The sequence below is a fragment of the Equus quagga genome, chromosome 9 (genome assembly GCF_021613505.1).
Source record: "Equus quagga isolate Etosha38 chromosome 9, UCLA_HA_Equagga_1.0, whole genome shotgun sequence".
In the NCBI taxonomy this organism is placed as follows: domain Eukaryota; kingdom Metazoa; phylum Chordata; class Mammalia; order Perissodactyla; family Equidae; genus Equus; species Equus quagga.
The window spans coordinates 121,173,419-121,191,817 of record NC_060275.1 but is presented as its reverse complement, the minus strand read 5'-3'; the positions used below and the strand labels follow the sequence as shown (position 1 = coordinate 121,191,817).

The 18,399-nt window shown below is 54.2% G+C and overlaps 1 protein-coding gene across 1 annotated transcript in view; it reads left to right on the top strand.

Moving 5' to 3' along the window:
* Positions 1–2,575: 2,575 nt before the first annotated feature.
* Positions 2,576–18,399, top strand: part of PLEKHG4B (pleckstrin homology and RhoGEF domain containing G4B) — a gene marked incomplete at its 5' end in the record, with an annotated part of 70,155 nt that continues 54,331 nt past the window's right edge. The window contains 1 exon segment of the mRNA XM_046671222.1: positions 2,576–2,862. Within this exon segment, the coding sequence (XP_046527178.1) occupies positions 2,576–2,862 (287 nt within the window).

The window sequence follows — 18,399 nt, the reverse complement described above, 5'->3', positions numbered from 1 at the left end:
CACCATAGATAATTTAAGCAGTAAGGGGTGTGTTAGAAGATATCAGGTAGATTATAGTATCTGTGAGAGGGTCAGGTAACCAGGAACAGACAGAAATGTCAGCAACCAGGAGGAACCCCCGATCATGCCATAGGACTTTGCCAGGAAAACTCTCACTGCCCTGTTCCTTTCTGCTCAGCATCAGTGCTGCCAGGGACAGGGCCTGAACTGCCCCAGATGAACCAAAGACCTCCCCCGCCAGTGTGCTGTGACAGCCACGACCTCCTGTGGTGTGTGTGGTGCACGTCTCAGCAACACCTGGCCCGTCTCTAATCTCAGATGCAAGGGGTCTGAGACGTGTGGGTTTGCAGTCTCCAGCTTCTGCCTGCAGGAGGGTGTGCTAGAGGGGTTGGCAGGGCCGTGATCAGCTGGTTCCCAGTGCCTGCCTCTGTCCTCCTGGCTGTCAGCTCTTCCTCTCAGCTCTCTCTGCTCTGAGTAGATCCTGCTTTGGCTATTTCTCACAACCTCTGTCATTCCCACCTGGATCCAACCCCCATCACTCTCACCAAGTTGTGGCAGTTGCTTCCTGACTGGTCTCCACGCCTGGACCAGCTGTGGTCTCCACACAGCAGCCACAGGAGATGTTTGGAATGTAAATCAGACCATGTCACTTCCTTTCCACAAGCTGTCCACAACGGCTTCCCATGACACTCAGGATAAGACAGAACTCATCACCATGAACTACTTATCCCTGCAGCCTTTCCACCCTTGTCTCCTTGGTGGAAGCCCTCGTCCACTGGGCTCCTAAGGACACCAGGCTTCCTCAAGCACACCAGATCCTTTCCCACCTCAGGGCGTTTGCACAGACGGCTCCTTCAACCTGGAAATCACAAGCAGCTCCCTCTCTCACTTTCTTCTGGTCCCTGTGCTGTCTCCTCTGCCAGAGAGACCTGCCTTGACCACCTGCTTTATTCAGATTTATGTTCTCTGCTCACTGGTTTATCGCCTGTCTCCCTCCACGAGAATGTCAGGTCCCTTAGGGGCCTGCCAGGGGCCATGCAGTGACTGGTCAAAAGTAGGTGACTATAAGTACCTTTTGACTAAGTCAAGCCATCTCAGTAGCACAAGTTTTCAGAAAAATGTCTTAGAAAACATACCTGAATCTATGGATACACAGCAAAGAAGGAACCAGGTCCTTAGAAATTGTGGCCAGAAACAGCACACAGAGAACTCCCGGGCTCTGCCTGTGCAGGCCCAGCTTTCCCTCCGCACAACAGAGATGTGGCAGGGATGGGCTCCACTCTAGGCCCCAAAGTCTCCAGTAAGAGTGAGAGTCCAGGGCTCACCTGACCAGTTGTCCCAGCCACTGCTGACCTCCCCTGAGGTCAGCTCCTGGAATCTGGAAGAGACAAGCAGAAAAAAAGCCTCCTGCTCTGCAGCTGTGCCAACTTCTTACTTCTGTCCTGGCAGGTGCTGTGGGACCACACAGGCTTATAAAGCATGGATCCTATTACTAGAGCATGATGGGCAGGACTCCCATGGGGAGGGCAGGTGAGAGGAGGACGAGGCAAGGGTGCGTGGGGGCCTCAGGAGCCACAGACACTGAGCAACACCTCAGCCCCATCACTGAGATGGGTGGGGCTGGAGGGTCCAACCAGAGAAAACAACCAGAGGAATTCAAAGAGGCCTTGTGCTGAGTCAGGAGGCAGAACTCATCCCTGCCACCCCTCACCTTCATTCACTCTGTAACCTGTGGTCAAGAGCATTTCAGCTCTAACACTTCACTTCCCTGCATCACTGCACACTGCACATCACCCCAAAGGCGCACGTCTGGCCCGCGGTGGGTGGGACAAGCCAGTCAGTGTCCAGGTTTCTAGACAGGACGCAGCTCGGCTTGACAGACCTGAAGGCTGGGCGGGTTCTTCTTTGAAACTCCCCAGATGGGGCTCTGCTGGGAGACCCCCCCCCGGATAGGGCAGGTTCTTCTGAGACCCCAGCTGCATTCCCAGCACAAAGCAGGCTCTCAGGCCCTCCACCAGCAAGAACCCTCCGACTGCCTGGCTACAGGGAAGTCGTTATTGACTGGGGTGCGGGATACTTTGTTTTGGGGAATCCTGCATAAACCCGGCCAGAGCCTGTTCAACTCCTGGGTGCCTGACCCCTCACGGAGGGGAAAGTGGGCCTCTCTTGCTCAACCCCTGCTTCTCAGACAAGGCCCTGAGGACTCAGCAGTTCCTATTTATTGGGCAGAGAGCATCCCGTCAGCCATTGTGCTCACTTGGAGAGGAAGAAGAGGCTGGTCCGTCTACACCAGTGGAAATCAGGGTCCAACTGTCTTCACCAGTCTGTCTATACTAGCTAAAATCGGGGACCTGTCTACACCGGTGAAAATGAGATGTGAATCTGTCTACACCGGGGGACGTCAGAGTCCCATAGTCTACACCGGCGGAAATCAGGTGCAGCGCCGCAGCTACTGGTCTGAGAACAAAATGGCAGGTCCCCGAGGCTTCCTGAGAACAAAAATGAGAGCAGACGCCCCGCCGCCCCGCGAGGGAGGAGCCCGGCGCCCCGCCCCCGCCCCCCGGTCGCCGCCCAGGTGAGAGCGCGGCCGGAGGCACCTGCGCCCCTGCGCCTCCCGGAGGTGAGACCCCTCCATCCCCGTCCCCGAGCCTCCGGGAGGGGAGCCTCTCCATCCCCCCCACGCCCCGCCGCCCTCCATCTCCGCCCCGGAGCCCGGGGAGGGCCCACCCCAGCCCTGGCTCGGCAGGCGGAGGCTGGGAGGGCGTCGCGCACGGACAGCGGCCTCGGGGCGGTTTCCTCCCAGGTCGGGACAAAGGCGGCGCCAGCAGGCCTCTCAGCACCGCGGACGGCACGGGCGCCAAGGTAGGGGACCCGCAGGTGGCGGGGCAGGGGGTCCCGGGCGGTTGCTGCGGGAGGGAGAGGAAGCCCTGACTTTTCCGTCACTTGGAGACCAGTTTAGCAAACTTTTCCTTTAGCCTCATGAATATTTATAAGAAAAATATGCTGCTTTTCAAGGCAGATTTGCATTCCTCGGGTCTGAAGGGAGTGCAGGGGGAGGGGGCGGAGGACAAAAGCACGCCTGTGAAATTGTTGCCAACAACGAGAACGCACCTGATTTATTCATTAGCTCAAAACTGGTGGGACAGGCCCATGAGTATGGTTCTGGAACACAAAGAATTTTTACCTAAAAGATACCAGGATTGACTTTTATGTTGGAATGTCAGTTGATTTAAATAATGAACATTGCCTGGTAAAACAAGACAGTCATTTCAGGTTTGGAAAAGTGTGATGGAGTCTGTCCCGTATTTCTTCATGTGAATGTCAAGGTGTGCTGGGTTTGTCTTTCCCTTTCCCTGGGGAAGGAGATTAAAGAACGTTTGGTGCAGTAATTACTCTCTGCTCCTATTACCCAACAGCATTTTTACTTAAAAGGTTTAGTTGGTACTTTCAGGTGTGTAATTAAGAATTAAGACATATAATTAAAATATTCGGTTAGAAGTAGTTGAAACTGTGCATAATTATCAGCTCACGAAATGGCTATGTTGAGCCAGCTGCGTGTTAGGCAGGCTTCTCAGCTCCACGTGAAGAGATTTTGAAGTGGACAGAGGTGAGGTTTGGCTCTGGTTTCCCTGACTCTGCCTCAGATCCGCAGGATCCGGGCCAGGGGACTTTCGAGGTCACTGTCTGCTCTCAGTGACACACGTTCCAATTCTGAGCTGCTTGGCAGCAGGTCGGTTCCCTTCATGAGGAAACCATATCTGTATTCGCAGTGCCTGGCGGCTGCCACCAAGACAGTGAACCCACTTCTGCTGCTGAGGCCACACCCCGTTGTAATCACCCTGTGATGGGTCTAGTTTGCAAATGTGCAAGGGCGGCCTGGGTTGGGACACAAGTGGACTGTCCCGGAGGGCTGCAGAGACCAGGCCCTGACCTTCCCGGTGGCTCTTGCACCCGGGTGCCAGGTAACCTATGGTTAGCAGGACAGTCCTTGTCATTCCATCCCAGTGGAGGGGCCTGAGCGGGTCTAGTCTGAAGTTGCCTTTGTGAAATGCGACCTCCCTCTGTGTCTGTGGCATTGTTAGATCTCAAGCCAGCTGGTGGTCTCACCTGGTTACTGCTTGTACAGCCAGGCTAAGGAAGTCAAGTCAGCCCTGAATTTGCCCCAAGGCCCTTTGAGATGTGTGTTTACAGGTTGTATCATCCAGCCAAATGCCAGAGACCCCATATTCCCAGATCTCCGTGTTGTTTAAGAGAATCATTCAAGCCGAGGTCACATGCCACCACGTCCATCCTTCCAGACACAACTGACATGTCCTCTCTCTGTGCTGGAACAGAAGTGCAGTCACTCAGAGCCTACCGGCTCCCACCTGCAGATGATGAGAAGTGGGGCTGCCACACTTGCCGCCCGTCTCCCGCGGAGCAGCAGCTGTGGTTTTCCCCTCAGGTGGTGCCTCTGCTCAGTGTCCACACCTCTCCCTATCAGCTAGGCTTCTGTGCCCCGCTCTTTGTGGGCAGCTCCCTGGGGCAGGGACTTTGGCTTCCGCAACTTCATTCCTCCACTCCTGGCAGGACCTGGCCCTAAGCAGCTGTGTACAAGCCAGTGCCCACTTGTCCAGCTGAGAAGGAGCCCAGGATGACTGCTGGTCTGACCCAAGAGCCCAGCACACTTTCGAGGGGGTGGGGAGTGAAGAGGAGGAGGCTGGGGTGAGGGAGGTGGGGGGATGGAGGGTCAGGTTGAGTGGTGTGAGACCCGTCCTGCACATGTTGATCCTGGGGCACCTTGGGAATCCGGGGTCCCATGAGCAGAAGGCATCCCGCAGTTACCATTTACCCTACAAGGGGGCCCAGGAGGGCAGGTGCCCGTGGAGTGGGGAAGAGGCTCCAGACGCTGACCCATTGCCCAGAGAACAGGCCTGGGGGCTTGGAGACTGGATGCACACCCACATCCACCCTCTATCGGCTGTGAGCCTTCGGGTAGTAGTTTGGCTTCTCTGAGCTTCAACCTATTCCTGGTTTATAGGAACGATGCGTGTCCCACCTACCTCCTGGAGCACCATGAAGGGCCCATTTGAAAATGGACGCGTAGATGCTTCTTGAAAGGAAGCCTAGTTCATCGTTTGGCAGGATGTCCCTAAGTTGAAAGCTGCCTCTGTCCTGACATCAGGACACCTTTGCAGGTGTCTCAGTCCACACCTGGGCCCGAATTCTCACAGACAGAGCTTTCAGATGCTTTCAGACAAGTGTCTGACCCTTCAGAATTCTCACCAACAGTGAGAAAACCAGGCTGTGCAAAAAATACTTAGTGGTGAATTTCTTTTACGTGACTTTAATACTACTTATGTTTCTGAGACCTAGGATGGGGATTAAATCTAATGCCAACAACAATTTTGGATGTGTATGAATTTGAAGTTCTGCACTAGACTCATTCAAGTCAGCCAGGTAACGAGTATGTGACCTCCCCTGGAGAAGCCGCACCCACCTGCACCTCCCCGACTTGGGGACCCCCAACCCTGGTAGGCATCACCCTCCAAAAGCTCCCTGGTCGTCCTGCCTGCAGCCCCCAGCCCTGTCCTGCTGAGTCTCTTCCTAGGAGGATCTCCATAGGAGGGTCTGAACTGACACCACCTTGTGCCATCTCCCCAGGCAGCACCAGCTTTGTTTCCTTCCCCTTGCTTCTCTGCTGCCTGGAATAGTGCATCATGGCACACAGTAGGGACTTCCCAAACACTTGTCACATAGTGGCAACCCCCACCCCACCCTTCTAAATCCCACTTTCACACATACACACTCACACACACACCCCACCTGGTCCCAGCCTTTCGTGGGCCACACAGGTGCAGGGCCTGCCCCGTGGGATTGCAACAGCCAGGTTCCAGCCGATTCTGGGAAACTTTATCTGTCTGAGGGTGATGTAGTCAAAGCAAATCCAGGACAGTTCTAGAGAGAGGCTGACAAGACCCGCTGGGCATAGTGAATGTGCCTGGGGTGGTGTTCTGGGGTGGGGACGATGGTGCCCAGAGCAGAAGAGAAGAGATGCCTGCATTTTAGGTGAGTGGAAAGGGCTGCCAGGAGAAGGATGGCCTCCCTTCATTGTCCAGGGAGAAGCCTGGTGTGGTAGAAAGGCTTCGACCTGGAGGTAGCTGCGGGCCTTCAGGTGAGTGTCCTCCCGCCTGGCTTCCTCTGGAGAGTGAAGGCCTTGGGATGAGCTGCTGAGAGCCCTGGGCTCTGTCCCTGGCTGGAGGGAGATGTCGGGCAGCGTGGCGCGGAGGCAGTGGGCTCCGTGGTGGGGTGCAGGCTGTGTGGCCCAGTGGCCTGGGTTCAGTTCTGGCTTCTCACTGAGTGGGCAGCCAGGCAACCCCTCAACCTCACCATCAGTGGAATGGGAGGATGAGAGCATTACAAAGTGCTCAGAATGGTGTCTAGCACACAGTAAGTGCTCCCTAAGTGTTGTTTTGCATCTTGAATTCAAACACTGTCAGTAAAACATAGCAAGTGAGGAAGGAGAACAGCGACCCCACCCGGGAGGAGAGGGGCTTCGCACAGCGCTGCCAGAGGACCCGGGTGCACGTTCCAACCCCACACATCTGGTCCCGGTTTTCCCTGTATGCAGGCCATTGTTTTTAAATCCCTGCAGATTGCTCATGGACACACACCTCTGCACTGCGTTCCCACCCTCACTCTAGATTTACTGCCATTATTTGCAGAATTCCTGCCTGTCCTTGTGAGAATTCAGCAAACCTGGTCATGCCTTCTGCAGTTGAAACACTGACCTGAAAGGGCTCAGAGGTCAAATAATTTCCTAGTGTGTCATCAGAACTTCCTGAGCCCACGGGACCGACGGGTGTCCCCAGCAGTGACAGCACTCCAATACGGTCTTGATTAAGTGCATGTTTAAAATATCCTGATTTGGTTTAAACAGTTTAACTGGAAACTGCAAAAAAAACACCCTCACTCACCTCTACTTTCACGCACCTTCCTCCCCACTCACCTCCCACCCGCCACTCGAAAGAGGCCAGTGGGGAGAGAAGTCAAAAAATTCAGGGTAATAAACCTGTGGTTACCTGAGCTGAGAACCTATGGGCTCGAGGAAACCCACATCTTATAAGTAGAGCGGTGGTATCATCTATTGTCCGAATTCGAATACTTTGAGGGGGAAAAGAAAGGTAATGCCCAGACCTCAAGTGAAAACCCAAATTGTCTGGGAAATCCTGGACAGGGTCACCAGCCTATGACTTGGGTATCACTGCTTCCTGGAGACTGTGTTCTAAGCAGTAGGCGTGGTCCCCCCTGTGGGTGGGGAACGCTCATAGACCGAGCATCTGCTGACCTCCCTCCCAGAGCCAGGCTGTGCAGGCGTGCTGGCTACACAGCACCCAGTGAGCTACTAGCAGAACTGCCATGTGGAGCCAGCGGGGGCCCACCCAGCAGACATGGACACACCCTCTGCCCTCACACACCAGCCTACTCATCAGGGCTCGGCCGGGTCCCAGCTCCCGAACTGAGCCTGGCCACCACTGGGAGCTCCACCTGTGGGCCTGCCTTTGCCTGGGGCCATTGTACTTGGTGGACCAGCTCAGTGGTGACTTTCCCGGGCAGGGAGGCCATGAGATGCGCTATTTAGTACTCCAAGTACTTACATCACAGGTTTCTTATTAGAATAACTATTTTGTTGCTCTTATTATGTATATTGAGTTTGCATTTTCCCATAAAATACCTTAAATTGTGCTTAACCACACCTCCATTTACTTCTCCATTCCTGCACTCCAGTACAGCCTCAGGAGATGCTCCTGTAGAGCTTTCCCAGCAGAACTTCTGCAAACTCGAAGCCTTCGCTCCACCCTCCTTCTGGGAAAACAAGGTGCTTCAACCCAGGCCCAGCACTGATTCCCAGACAACCTCACTCCAGTCAACACCGACTACCAAACAACCTCAGCCCACTGTCAGCAGTCATCGTCTGTCCCACTCAAACTAAAGATTAAGTCTGTTGACACAAATAATCCATAAGCAATCTATAAATCAAAATTGAGGTGAGTTCATTATGAGCCAGATCTAAGGACCATATAGCCTGGGGCCTTCCTTCCCCAAGGAAGGAAGGGCACCAAAGAAGTGGGGTGTACAGAGTGGTTACATACCATCTTGGAATACGTAACATACATCACATGTGATAGAAATGTCCCTTTTACAACAGTCACGAGATTGCCTAGCCTGCACAGCACAGCTATTCACACAGCAGGTAGCCAGTCTGCTGTTTCCATGGACACAGCAGGGAGCAGGTCTGTTGTTTGGAGCTGGGTGGTCACAGGTGAGCACAGCAATCAATTCCTGGCCTAGGGAAAGATGCTTATCCTTAAGGAGATGCCAATGTGGGAGAAGTTGCATCATTATCTTAAGGCCATTTGTTCTTGTCTTTGGGACACAGCAAATGCTTAAAGCAGATACACAGTGCGTGCTCAACGGCCACATCAGGTCCTTTTGGAAAAATAAGATCAGGCCGAATTAGCTTTCCACCAATGGCTTCCTCGTATACTCCAATATATCCTATTGCTTGCTATTTGTTTATCAAGTCTAAATCACGAGGTCCTTTAGGAAAGGCACAGGAATTGTGTGTAATTTAAAAGTGTTTCTGTGCTTACATTAACACCGTCACCTGCGGCTTCATACCTGAATGGTTAAAACGAAATTAGGACCTGGGTACCAGCTGCCTTCAAGGCACCATCAAGCAGACAAACACTGCCAGTCCGCGAGGGAGCTTCCTCAGATTCCTGCTGTGAAGAACCCAAGTCAGACTGACTCCTGACTTTCTTCTCAGCTGCAGTCACAGCGGTGGCCTGGGGGTCCTGCTCACCAGGCGCTCAGGGAACATTTTTAAGCCAGTAGTACAAATGTACAATGTCATATTCCCACGTTGTTTTGTACCTAGCCCTCTTTTATTTTTGTTGGAATGTAATCTGAAAGTGTAAAAAGCATGTAATTGGTGATTCAGGTGGAATCTGTCATCAGATCTACAACTTAGAAAAATTAGTTTGAGGCTTCCCTCAAGAGATCATCCAGAATTATTTGTTTCTCTGTTGGAAACACACATGGGGCAGGGCGAGGAGGCCGGGTGCGCCAGCTGAAGACAGGATGCCAGGCAGACACCCGCCAAGCAGCTAGATTCAGGCAAAGGGAACTTGCTCTGCTTTTGAAGGTGGTTGTTTGGGTTCAGTTGAACAGTGGCATGAACGAAAAACGGGGTGAGTTTTTCTCTTTTACTTGAGAAGTCACCCATCTGATTGAGCTGACATATTTCCGGAGCACTTCTCTTTCCTGCCAAAAGGTTTTCCAGATAAATTCAGCAAGAAACAATGCTTATCAGTCGTTCTCCAAAAGAGCCTTAAATATGGGTGCAGAGACACACAGGCATCCGTTGGCCAAGCATGCCCCAAGCTCGTCTGCGTGTGCCCCTTGGTCACTCCAGGTCTTCACGAAGGACCGATGTAGAAAAGTTAGGTTTGGTGTAGTTAAGACTACACGAGGTTTTTTCAAGTTGATGCAATCTTTTCTGATCTAGCCATGGCCCAGAATGGACAAAACCCTTACTGCTAGCTGAACTGTATTTCAGCGTGAGGAACCAGTCTGGGCTGATGGGGCTTAACATCAGTCATGCACACTTTTTATCGAGCACCTTCAAAGAACTAAAAAACTAAATTCAGCCAAAATGCCTTAAAAGCCAACATTTCGTTGTCAACTTGCATTTTGTATTAAAAAATAAAGAGCTTTGAAGTCCTTTTAAGATGAAATGTACTGTTATCCTTGTGGAATAATTGAGAATTACATTCATAGTAATTTTCCCGTTTTACAAATGAAGCAACCAGATGTGCAGAAATCTCAGGGACTTTGTGCTATGCCACAGCCAATATAGAACCCCAGGTGGTGTTTGCATATGGTGTCCCCCCCTTTCCTGGGGCCCAGGGACGCTGCCCACTGCCTGGCCAGCCCCCCTGCATTGGCATCTCCACACCACCCCCTCCTTCCCTACCTGGGGCCTGTTTCTCATCCTGCAGCCCGGTCTCTCTGGCAGGCTCATGGCCTCTCTATGCTGAGGGCAGGACCGTGTCTGGTAGGATTAGCATGAACAGCAAGGTGGGATCGCTCCCTGGTCACTGCGGGCACAACGGGCTCCCAAGCCCAGGGCAAGCCCTGGTTTGCAGCTGCTTCTGTCCTGGGTGAGGACAGTGTGAACGTGGGGCAGGTGGTGAGGGCATGCTCGGGCTTCCCGTGTGCAGCCATGGCGACCCATCAGATGCCGGCATGAAAGTGCACCCAAGACCTTCACAGCCCCCAAGTCTGGGAATTCCCATGCAGCATATTAGGCTATGAAAGGGAAAAAAGGATAACTGAGGACTTTAAATGACTGCTTTTAGACATCTTCCATGCAGTTGACCATGAGTAGAAAGCAACGCACCCCCAGATGGAGGCACTGGGTGGCCATCCCCTCGATCTGAGACTAAGACCGTCGACTGCCCAGCCTCAGAGCGCACACACAGCAAAGCTGTTCCTGAGCAGAATCAGGAAGGGTCACATGTCCTGACAATCAGCTGAAACTTGAGTGTTGAATCAGAGAATGGTGGTGTTTGTCCACTGAGAAGCGTAGCTGTGCTGGGACCGGGCCACCTGCAACTCGTGGGCAACAGACGGAAGCAGAGTGGGGCTGCCCCTTCCTTTGTCCACTCATGCCCCTCGGCAGCCTGGCAGGCCTTCCTTCCCTGAGTATGGGGTCAGCAGACCTTCTGTGAAGGGCAGACAGTAAATATTTTAGACTCTGAGGGGCCGTGTGGTCTCGGCCACAACTACTCACCTCTGCCTTTGCAGCACAGAAGCAGTCACAGGCAGCATGTTTGTGAGGGCCACTGTGTCCCACTCAGACTATGTGTGGCCACTGAAGTTTGAGTTTCATGTAATTTTCAGGTCACAACCTAGTTTTCTCTTATTTTTTCCGATCCCGGGGGTCGTGGTTTGCCCCCTGAGTGTTTTGTAGAGAGCAACAGAAGAGCTGGAGTGACAGCAGGGTCCCCCCACACCTCCAGGGGAGATCCTGGGTGCTCCTTCTGGTGTTTGGAGGCCGAAGAGGCAGATTTTACAAAGAACGCCCAGTGGAAGAGTCTGAGCGTGGCTGGTAGAGGGAGATTCACCAGAAGATAAAATCCCGTCAGTGCAAGGCAAACTCCGTGAAGTCAGGCCAGTGCAAGTTTGACAGAATGGCTAACAACGTGAGTGCACAACGAATGTGGACGCGTGGGCTGGGTCGTCGTGACGGTCACAGGAGTCGAATGTGTGAAGTGCCATCTCACCACCACGGCGGTGGTCGGTGGGAGGCTGGCATGACTGTGCCAAGGTTCGGCAGCTACACATGGGGCAGGTACCTCGACGCCCGGCTGGCTGCCTGGGAGCCGAGGTGCACAACACTCCTGTGCCCTGGCTTCGGGGTGGCTGCATGCAAAGGAGTCCGAGGGGGAAACGGTCCAGCCCTCACTCTGCACCAGCTGCCGGGTGGCTGGCACACCTCTGTTAACCCACAGCTGATTCGGTTTCCTCACCTTGAAGGAAGGCACTTTGATATTCTTTGTCTCTGAGACTCTTTTGGGGAGGATTGGTTTTAGAAATGCTTGAAAGTTGTGTGTATATGACTTTGTTTTATAGCATAGGATTGATTCCATTTGTGATCTGTTTAATGTTGAGCCCTGGATAGGAAAGCAGGTACCTGACAACATGATTAAAGTGGGAAAATGAGGTCCTCCCAGAACGGTCCAGAACAGAAAAGGGACGCACGTTGAAGCGAGGGCCGCAGCTTCTGAGCTGACGTATTCCAGCCTCTGAGTGCTGAAGGGTGTTTCTGCAGGAGAGGTGCAGCTCCCTGCAACTTGTCCTCAGGAGGAGAGCCTCTGGCGGGCCCTGTCAGATGCGCACCTGCCTGGGCCAGGTCCTTGTCTGAGGTCCCTGCCCTCAGTCCTCACCTGTGTGCACCTCCTGGGTTCCAGCTGAGGAAACCAAGGCCCAGAGTGGAGATGGAGCAAGGTGCATAGAGCTGGCCCCTTCATCATACCTCTGACACAGGAAGGGACCTAAAGGCCTGTCCCACTACTTGGCTGGATGGGTCAATGGGCAGGTGTGTGGGAAGGAGAGTCCAGACTTCTTCCTCAGAACAGCCTTTCACTACACCTGCCTGTTCCACCTCAGCAAGTTCTTAAAAACACTGCATGAGTCTGGGTAACTGGAATAAGCAGGAAGAACATAAAACCAGTTTTAAAAAGAAATTGGTGGAGTGTAAGACACATGGAAAGTCCTTGCTCCAGGTGGATTTGGGCATCTGAGTTGGGGGGCGGGGGGGAGGAAAAGAAAGTGGCATTGCAGCCTCATTCCACTCATCAACTCGAGAGAAGCCAGCCTGGTAGGATCTGTGTGTCAAGTTAGAAAAGGAGCCGTTGCAACATGCTGCTGGCAGAGCTGGCAGAGCTAGCCGCTGGGCTGAGTGCGCAGTGTTGTCAAAGCATCTTCCTTGTCAGGAATGCCCAACACCCAGGATCCTCTGCAATCCGCACGCCAGCTTTGGAACAGCTGACAGCGGGTGGCTGTGTGTGTCCCATCCAGTAAGTCGTGTGCAAATTCAGAGGAGACACTTTCAGGGTTATATTTAGAATCATTATTTTCTAGATTCACCTCCTGGGCCTGTTACACAAGGTACAGCCCTGGAACTTGAACCCAGAAATAGCCCCTTTGTTTTGGCATTCTCCTAATTTGGCCCTAAAAACTGAAAAGTATTGGGACTATGAAAAAGCAAAGTCTGTGGATGATGAAACTCAGACGTGAGATGTTTCCAGAACACTCTCAGCCTCCTGGAATACAGACAAGATCAAGATTTGTCAAATGGGCCTCCCACCCTGGATCCAGCATGCCAACAGCCGGGGTATGGAGCTACAAGGTTCTGCTCCTCACCCCCCTCATGGGTCTCCCCAGGAAGCCTCTGAGAACCGGCTCCAGCTCAGGATGCACCATCCTGTCTGCAGACAGCACGGTCCCTCCAGGTGCTTTACAGGAGGGCCCCTTGGTAGAGGTGGTCACCCGTGCCAAGGTGTGTGTCGCAGCTGCCTGGGTGGGTGAAGGCCCTGAGCTCAGGTGTGCCCTGGATCTGTGCTCCAGGCCCCGGGGACCAGCAGTCAGCATGGGCAGGTTATGCTGCAGTGACCAGCGACCCCCGAGTCTCAGTGGTCGGCACAGTGGTGACCCGCTCATGCTACATGCCCACCACAGTCATCGTGTCAGTTTTACTCTGGGATCCAGGCTCATGGAACGGCCTCTCTCTGGGGCATTGTCGACTCATGGCAGAGGGAAATGGTGGAGCATGAGCTGGCTCTCAAAGCTTCCACAGGAGTTGGCATCTGCCACTGCCACATTTCTTTGTCATGTGGCCATGCCTGACGCCAGCGGGCAGGGACGTGCCATCCTCCACAGGGAGGCAGGATTCCTTGAACAACACACCCCCCACAGAGGTGTACTCAGTACCTTAGCGGAACACAGGCATTTCCTCTGTCCAACATTACAGGGAATAGATGTTCCTCCAAGGGATCTTTCCCAAGTGAATGAAGCTCTTTTAGAGCCCGAGCTTCTTAGTCATAAACATTTGGTCACACATTTCCCTGCCTCTGTCCTCTGAAGATTCTGTAGATGTTTCTTGATGTAACTCAACCCCGTGAACACACAGGCCGGCAGCACTGGATGAAAGCAGACTGGGTTTGGGAGACACAACTAGAGGACAGCTAAGTGCTAAGTGAGCAGTCCTGAGCTCGAGAGAGCACACTCCCCTGGTTTGTGGGAGGTGTGAGGTGAGCTACAGCAGCTCTGGGTCAGGTCCCAGGGAGCACTAGTTGGGTGCTCAGGCGGCAGACGCTACTGCCTCAGCCCAGGAAGGATCAGAGGTGGTGGCCGGGGTCACCATTGGGGCCAGGTGCAGGCTCGGGAGACGCTGGCCCAGACGGAGCCTTCCCGAACCTGCTTCCCCAGCCGGGACAGGCAGGTCATGTTGACGTCAGTCGTGTAAACCCTCCTGCACCCTGGCCCAGGAAGCCCACTGCATGGAGGCAGCGCCAGTGGGGCCATCCTGAATCTCCAGTCCTCTGTGGAATGGATGCTCCCCTCCCTGGCGGTCTTCACATGCAGGACATCAAGAGTCAGCCCCCGTCTGTGTCTCTGACTCTGGGACCCGCTGGTACCTGAGAATTGTCCAGGTGGCAGGGGCTGCCCGAGGCCTCTTCCTGCGGGCCTTGCAGGATTTCTGCTCCTTCTGAGGCCCTTGCTGTGGTTTCATGGTTCAGGGAACCCTTAGGAACCAAGTCCTGGGCATCTGCTCAGAGTGGCCAAAATTTCCCTGGAAACCACTGCCTTTTGCAGAGTTGCCCACCTTCCTTGACACCCGCAAGGCGTTGAGTTAGAGACCACATCCCTTTCAGGCCTGCTGCTTCTTCAGCAGGCGGGCAAGCCTAGGACATCGCCATCAGTCACTGACGGTTAGCTGTTGAAGGTCCAGATCAGGAAGGAACTCATGGACGGCAGGCATTTGTGGTTTACAGAACTCACACAGGACCCCGAACCTGAAAGGCGGCCATTGTTAATGTTAGAAAAGGGAGAAGGCACTGGAAAGCGAGCCACACTGAGAGAGGAGGCCTCTTGGAGCTTCAGGGCCCTTGTTGAACAGGAGCAGCGAGGAGAGCACGCGTGGCTCCTCTCTTAACCATCCCGGTTACCTGGAACCCAGGCTGCTCCACGCGAGGGATCCAGCAATTCCGTGTCCTGCCCCCTTGTTTTTCAGACGAGGTCCCGGTCTTTAGATTGAAAATTTTGCTCTTCGGATTTTAAAAACATCTTAGACCTGAATACACAGAGTTCTTTTTAAATACATGAATGTTTATTTGTTTTAATGCTTCTTGTTTGCTAGAAAAAACTCCAGCAGAGTTTAGTGCTGAGTGTAGTGAACACTGAGCTTTACAAACTGCACTTTACAGACGAGTTTCAGGTTGGAGTTTTTTCTCACAACTGCTCTCTGCAAGCTCCGTGAGTTGCTGACATCCACTCTGGTGGCTTCTCCTGCAGCAGGACAGGGGCTGAGAGCAGATCCGGGTGAGAACAAGGCTGCGGAAGAAGCAGGTGGAGTCCAGGGGGGTGCACGGCAGGAGCGGGGGGAGTGTTGTGTGTGTACATGTGTGTGCCGCTGTGTATGCGTCTGCACGCGTGTGGGGAGATGAAGGTACAGGGCACAGTCCTCGCGTGTTTGTGCATGTATGTATGCCTGTGTACATGTGCTTGTGTGTGCATGCACGTGCGGGGAGACAGAGGCCCAGGGTGCAGTCCCAGTCCACTTGGCTTCCCGTCTGGGTTTGCTCAGCACAGACTGTGGGCAGCAGGCTGGAATGTGTGGCTTTCTGGGGCCCGCCTGCTGGGACGTGCTGACGCAGACCCGCCTTTCTCGGCTGTTGGAGTTGAAGATAATGGGCGCATTGTCAGTGCTCAGCCGCTGTAAAGCCGGCTCTGGCCGCCTGACTCTCACTGCTGGAGGAGGGAGCCAGCCCTGATGAGACGTCTGTGTGTCAGTGGGGACAGCCCTTGAGGCCCACTGGACAGTGCTCCCTCACTGTTTGATTCCTCCTGAGAACCTGGCCCCGCAGACACCTGGCTTGGCCTGCTGGGCTCCCTGCTCTTGGCTGCTCATCCCCCATCCCAGGCGCCCAGGCCCTGGCCCCATCCTGTCCTGTTCTGGGTTCTGCGGTGTTGCACTTGAGGCCTCAGAGAGCCTGGGCAGCCCCTGGCCAGCCATCCCAGGGGTGGGCACGCCCCCTGCAGGAAGGGAGAAAGGATCCCTGGAATGCTCCCGGTCGGCCCACCCAGTGAGCCCTTGCTCACATCTGCGCTCTGCTCCCGTGGCGAGGCTGGCCTGCACCCTGGCACTGCTGTCTGCTTGCTTTGTGCTCCGCCTGCCCAGCCCGCTCCTGGTCTGGCCTCATTCCCTGGACTGTGTCAGTTATTTAGATCCTTTCCCCCTCACACTGTAAGTTAGTGGAGGGCCGGGGTCACCCTGGGCAGGGGCTCAGTGGATGTATTGGTGTGGATGGAGGGAGGGAATTGAGCCAGCTGTGGGGCATCCTGAGGCTTCACGCCCGACACGCTGGTGTGGGAGGGGGCTCTGGCCAGATGATGGTGGCATCTGTCCCCTCGGCCCCACCTGTGCCAGGTGTATACGCTGGGGTTCGGGGGGCGGGGAGATGTAAAGCTGGGCCCGTCCTGCAGCAGCACCACCCTGGGCTGTTAGAACCCAGAGGTTTGAAAGGCAGCTGTCGAACTAGGGAGGAAGGGGTCTTGCTGACAGAGGGCCCCCCGGAGCTTCCTCCCCGGCTGCAGGTCTCTCGCATCTCCATGGCTTCCTGAGCCAATTTCGGTGGAATACCAGTCAGGAAAAATGTGTGTCAGGAGAGCCAGTGTCGACGAAAATAATCCATATCCAATCTATAAATGAAAATTTGGGTGAGTTTATTCTGAGCTTAAATCTGAGGATTATAACCCGGGAGAGTCTTTCCACAAAGGAACAGAGCACTCCAAAGAGGTGCGGGGGTATACAGGGTCGTTATATACCCTCAAAGAGGATGTTTCACATATGATTGGAATGTCCCTTTTACAATAGTCGCGAGACTGCTCTGTCGGCACAGCGATTGATGGAAATAGCAGGTAGGTCTTCTGTCTCTGTGAACACAGCAGGGTGGCAGTCTGTTGTCTCCAGCTGGGTGGTCACAGGTGAGCTGGGAGGTGAGTGCAGCAATCAGTTCCTAGCCTAAAGAAAAATGCTAATGTCTGGGGGAAGTTGCATCTTTATCTCAAGGGCCTTTGTTCTGGCCAAAGGAAATGTCTAAGCAGATATGCAGTGCGTGCTCAATAGCCAGTCAGGCCCTTTTGGAGGAAAAAAAGAAGTCAGACCGAATTAGGTTTATACCAAATGGCTTCCTCATATACTCCAATATATCCTATTGCTTGCCATTTTTATTTGTCACCAGACACTTGCCCAGCAAGGCCCCTTACCAGCCTGAGGGTCTGCGTCTGCGTCAGCCGAATTGAGGGTGCGTGTTGCTGTTGTTGATGACCGACCTCTTCCAGGAGTAGAGTGTGAACCTGAGGAGGCACAGGCGTTTCCCTTCCCTCTTCTTCCCTTGGGGACCAGCTTTGGGCCAAAAGAATCTTCACCCTTAGAAACATCTTCAGACTCCCCAGCTGTGAGGGTCAGGAATCCCAAATTCACAGTAGAAAGTAGAAAGTAGGCCTTCAAGTAGAAAGCAGGTTGGGTATAGACAGGCGAGGTGTAGACGGGCCAGGTGTAAACAGGCCAGGTGTAGACAGGCTGGATACAGGAAGACCAGATGTAGACAGGCTGTCACACCAGCCCGGCTGAGGGGAGTAGGCTTTCCACACAGATCTTCTTTGATTCAAAGGTGGTTTCTGGGTCAGTGTGCACAGGAAGCCGGAGATGGCCATCGGCACCCTGGGCAGAACCCAGGCACTGTCACTGTGCCCTTTTAGGAAGGAGGCCCCTGTCAAGGGCGCCTGAGAGGCTGTAACCAGAGCGGCGGCCCAGAGCCAGCCTCCTGGAGAGTGTGGGTTTCACGCCAGCCTCCTCATTCCTGCCCACGGGGCTGAGAAAGCCGCTATTGACAGAAAGTGGGGCAGAGGAGGCGTGGTGTGGGCTCCCCTCCCATCCTCAGGGCCCTGCTTGGAGGGACCGCAGGAAAGACTCCTGTCCCACGGTGGGTGCCTGCTGCTGCCCACACGTCCTGATTTTTGTTAATAAAATTTGGCCAGAGGTAAAGGCCACAGCGGTGAACTAAAAAGCCACCCTGACCTTCTGGGGTGGAAGTGCCTGGGTGACAGGCCCCCATGCCCCCCACCCCACATAGTCCCCCCGAGGCTGCAGCATCTGGAGTATCACTGGGGGCTGGTCTTGGGCCCACAGGAGGAGCCGAGCTCCCAGACCAAATGAAGGGCCTTTGTGACCACTACCCACCTCAGTCCCTCCACCAGGCCTTGCCTCCTGGTTGATGCCCCCAGCCCACCGCCTCTCACCCACTGGAGCCGCCAGCCCACATTCTGTCACCCTGAGGCCAGCGCCCCATGGATTTTCGGAATGAGACGACACGACTTGGGCCCTGAAAAGCCTCCTAGCCTGGCTGATGGTGGGGGAGGGGACTGTACAGTCTTTCACACCATGGCTGCCCGGTGCTCCCCTCACCCCACTCCGACCTCATCCTAAGTGTCCTGCGTCCTGTCCTAGACACATCACTGTCCCCGGGGTGCAGAGACCCAAATGCAGGATTGGGTGGCTGGGCTCCT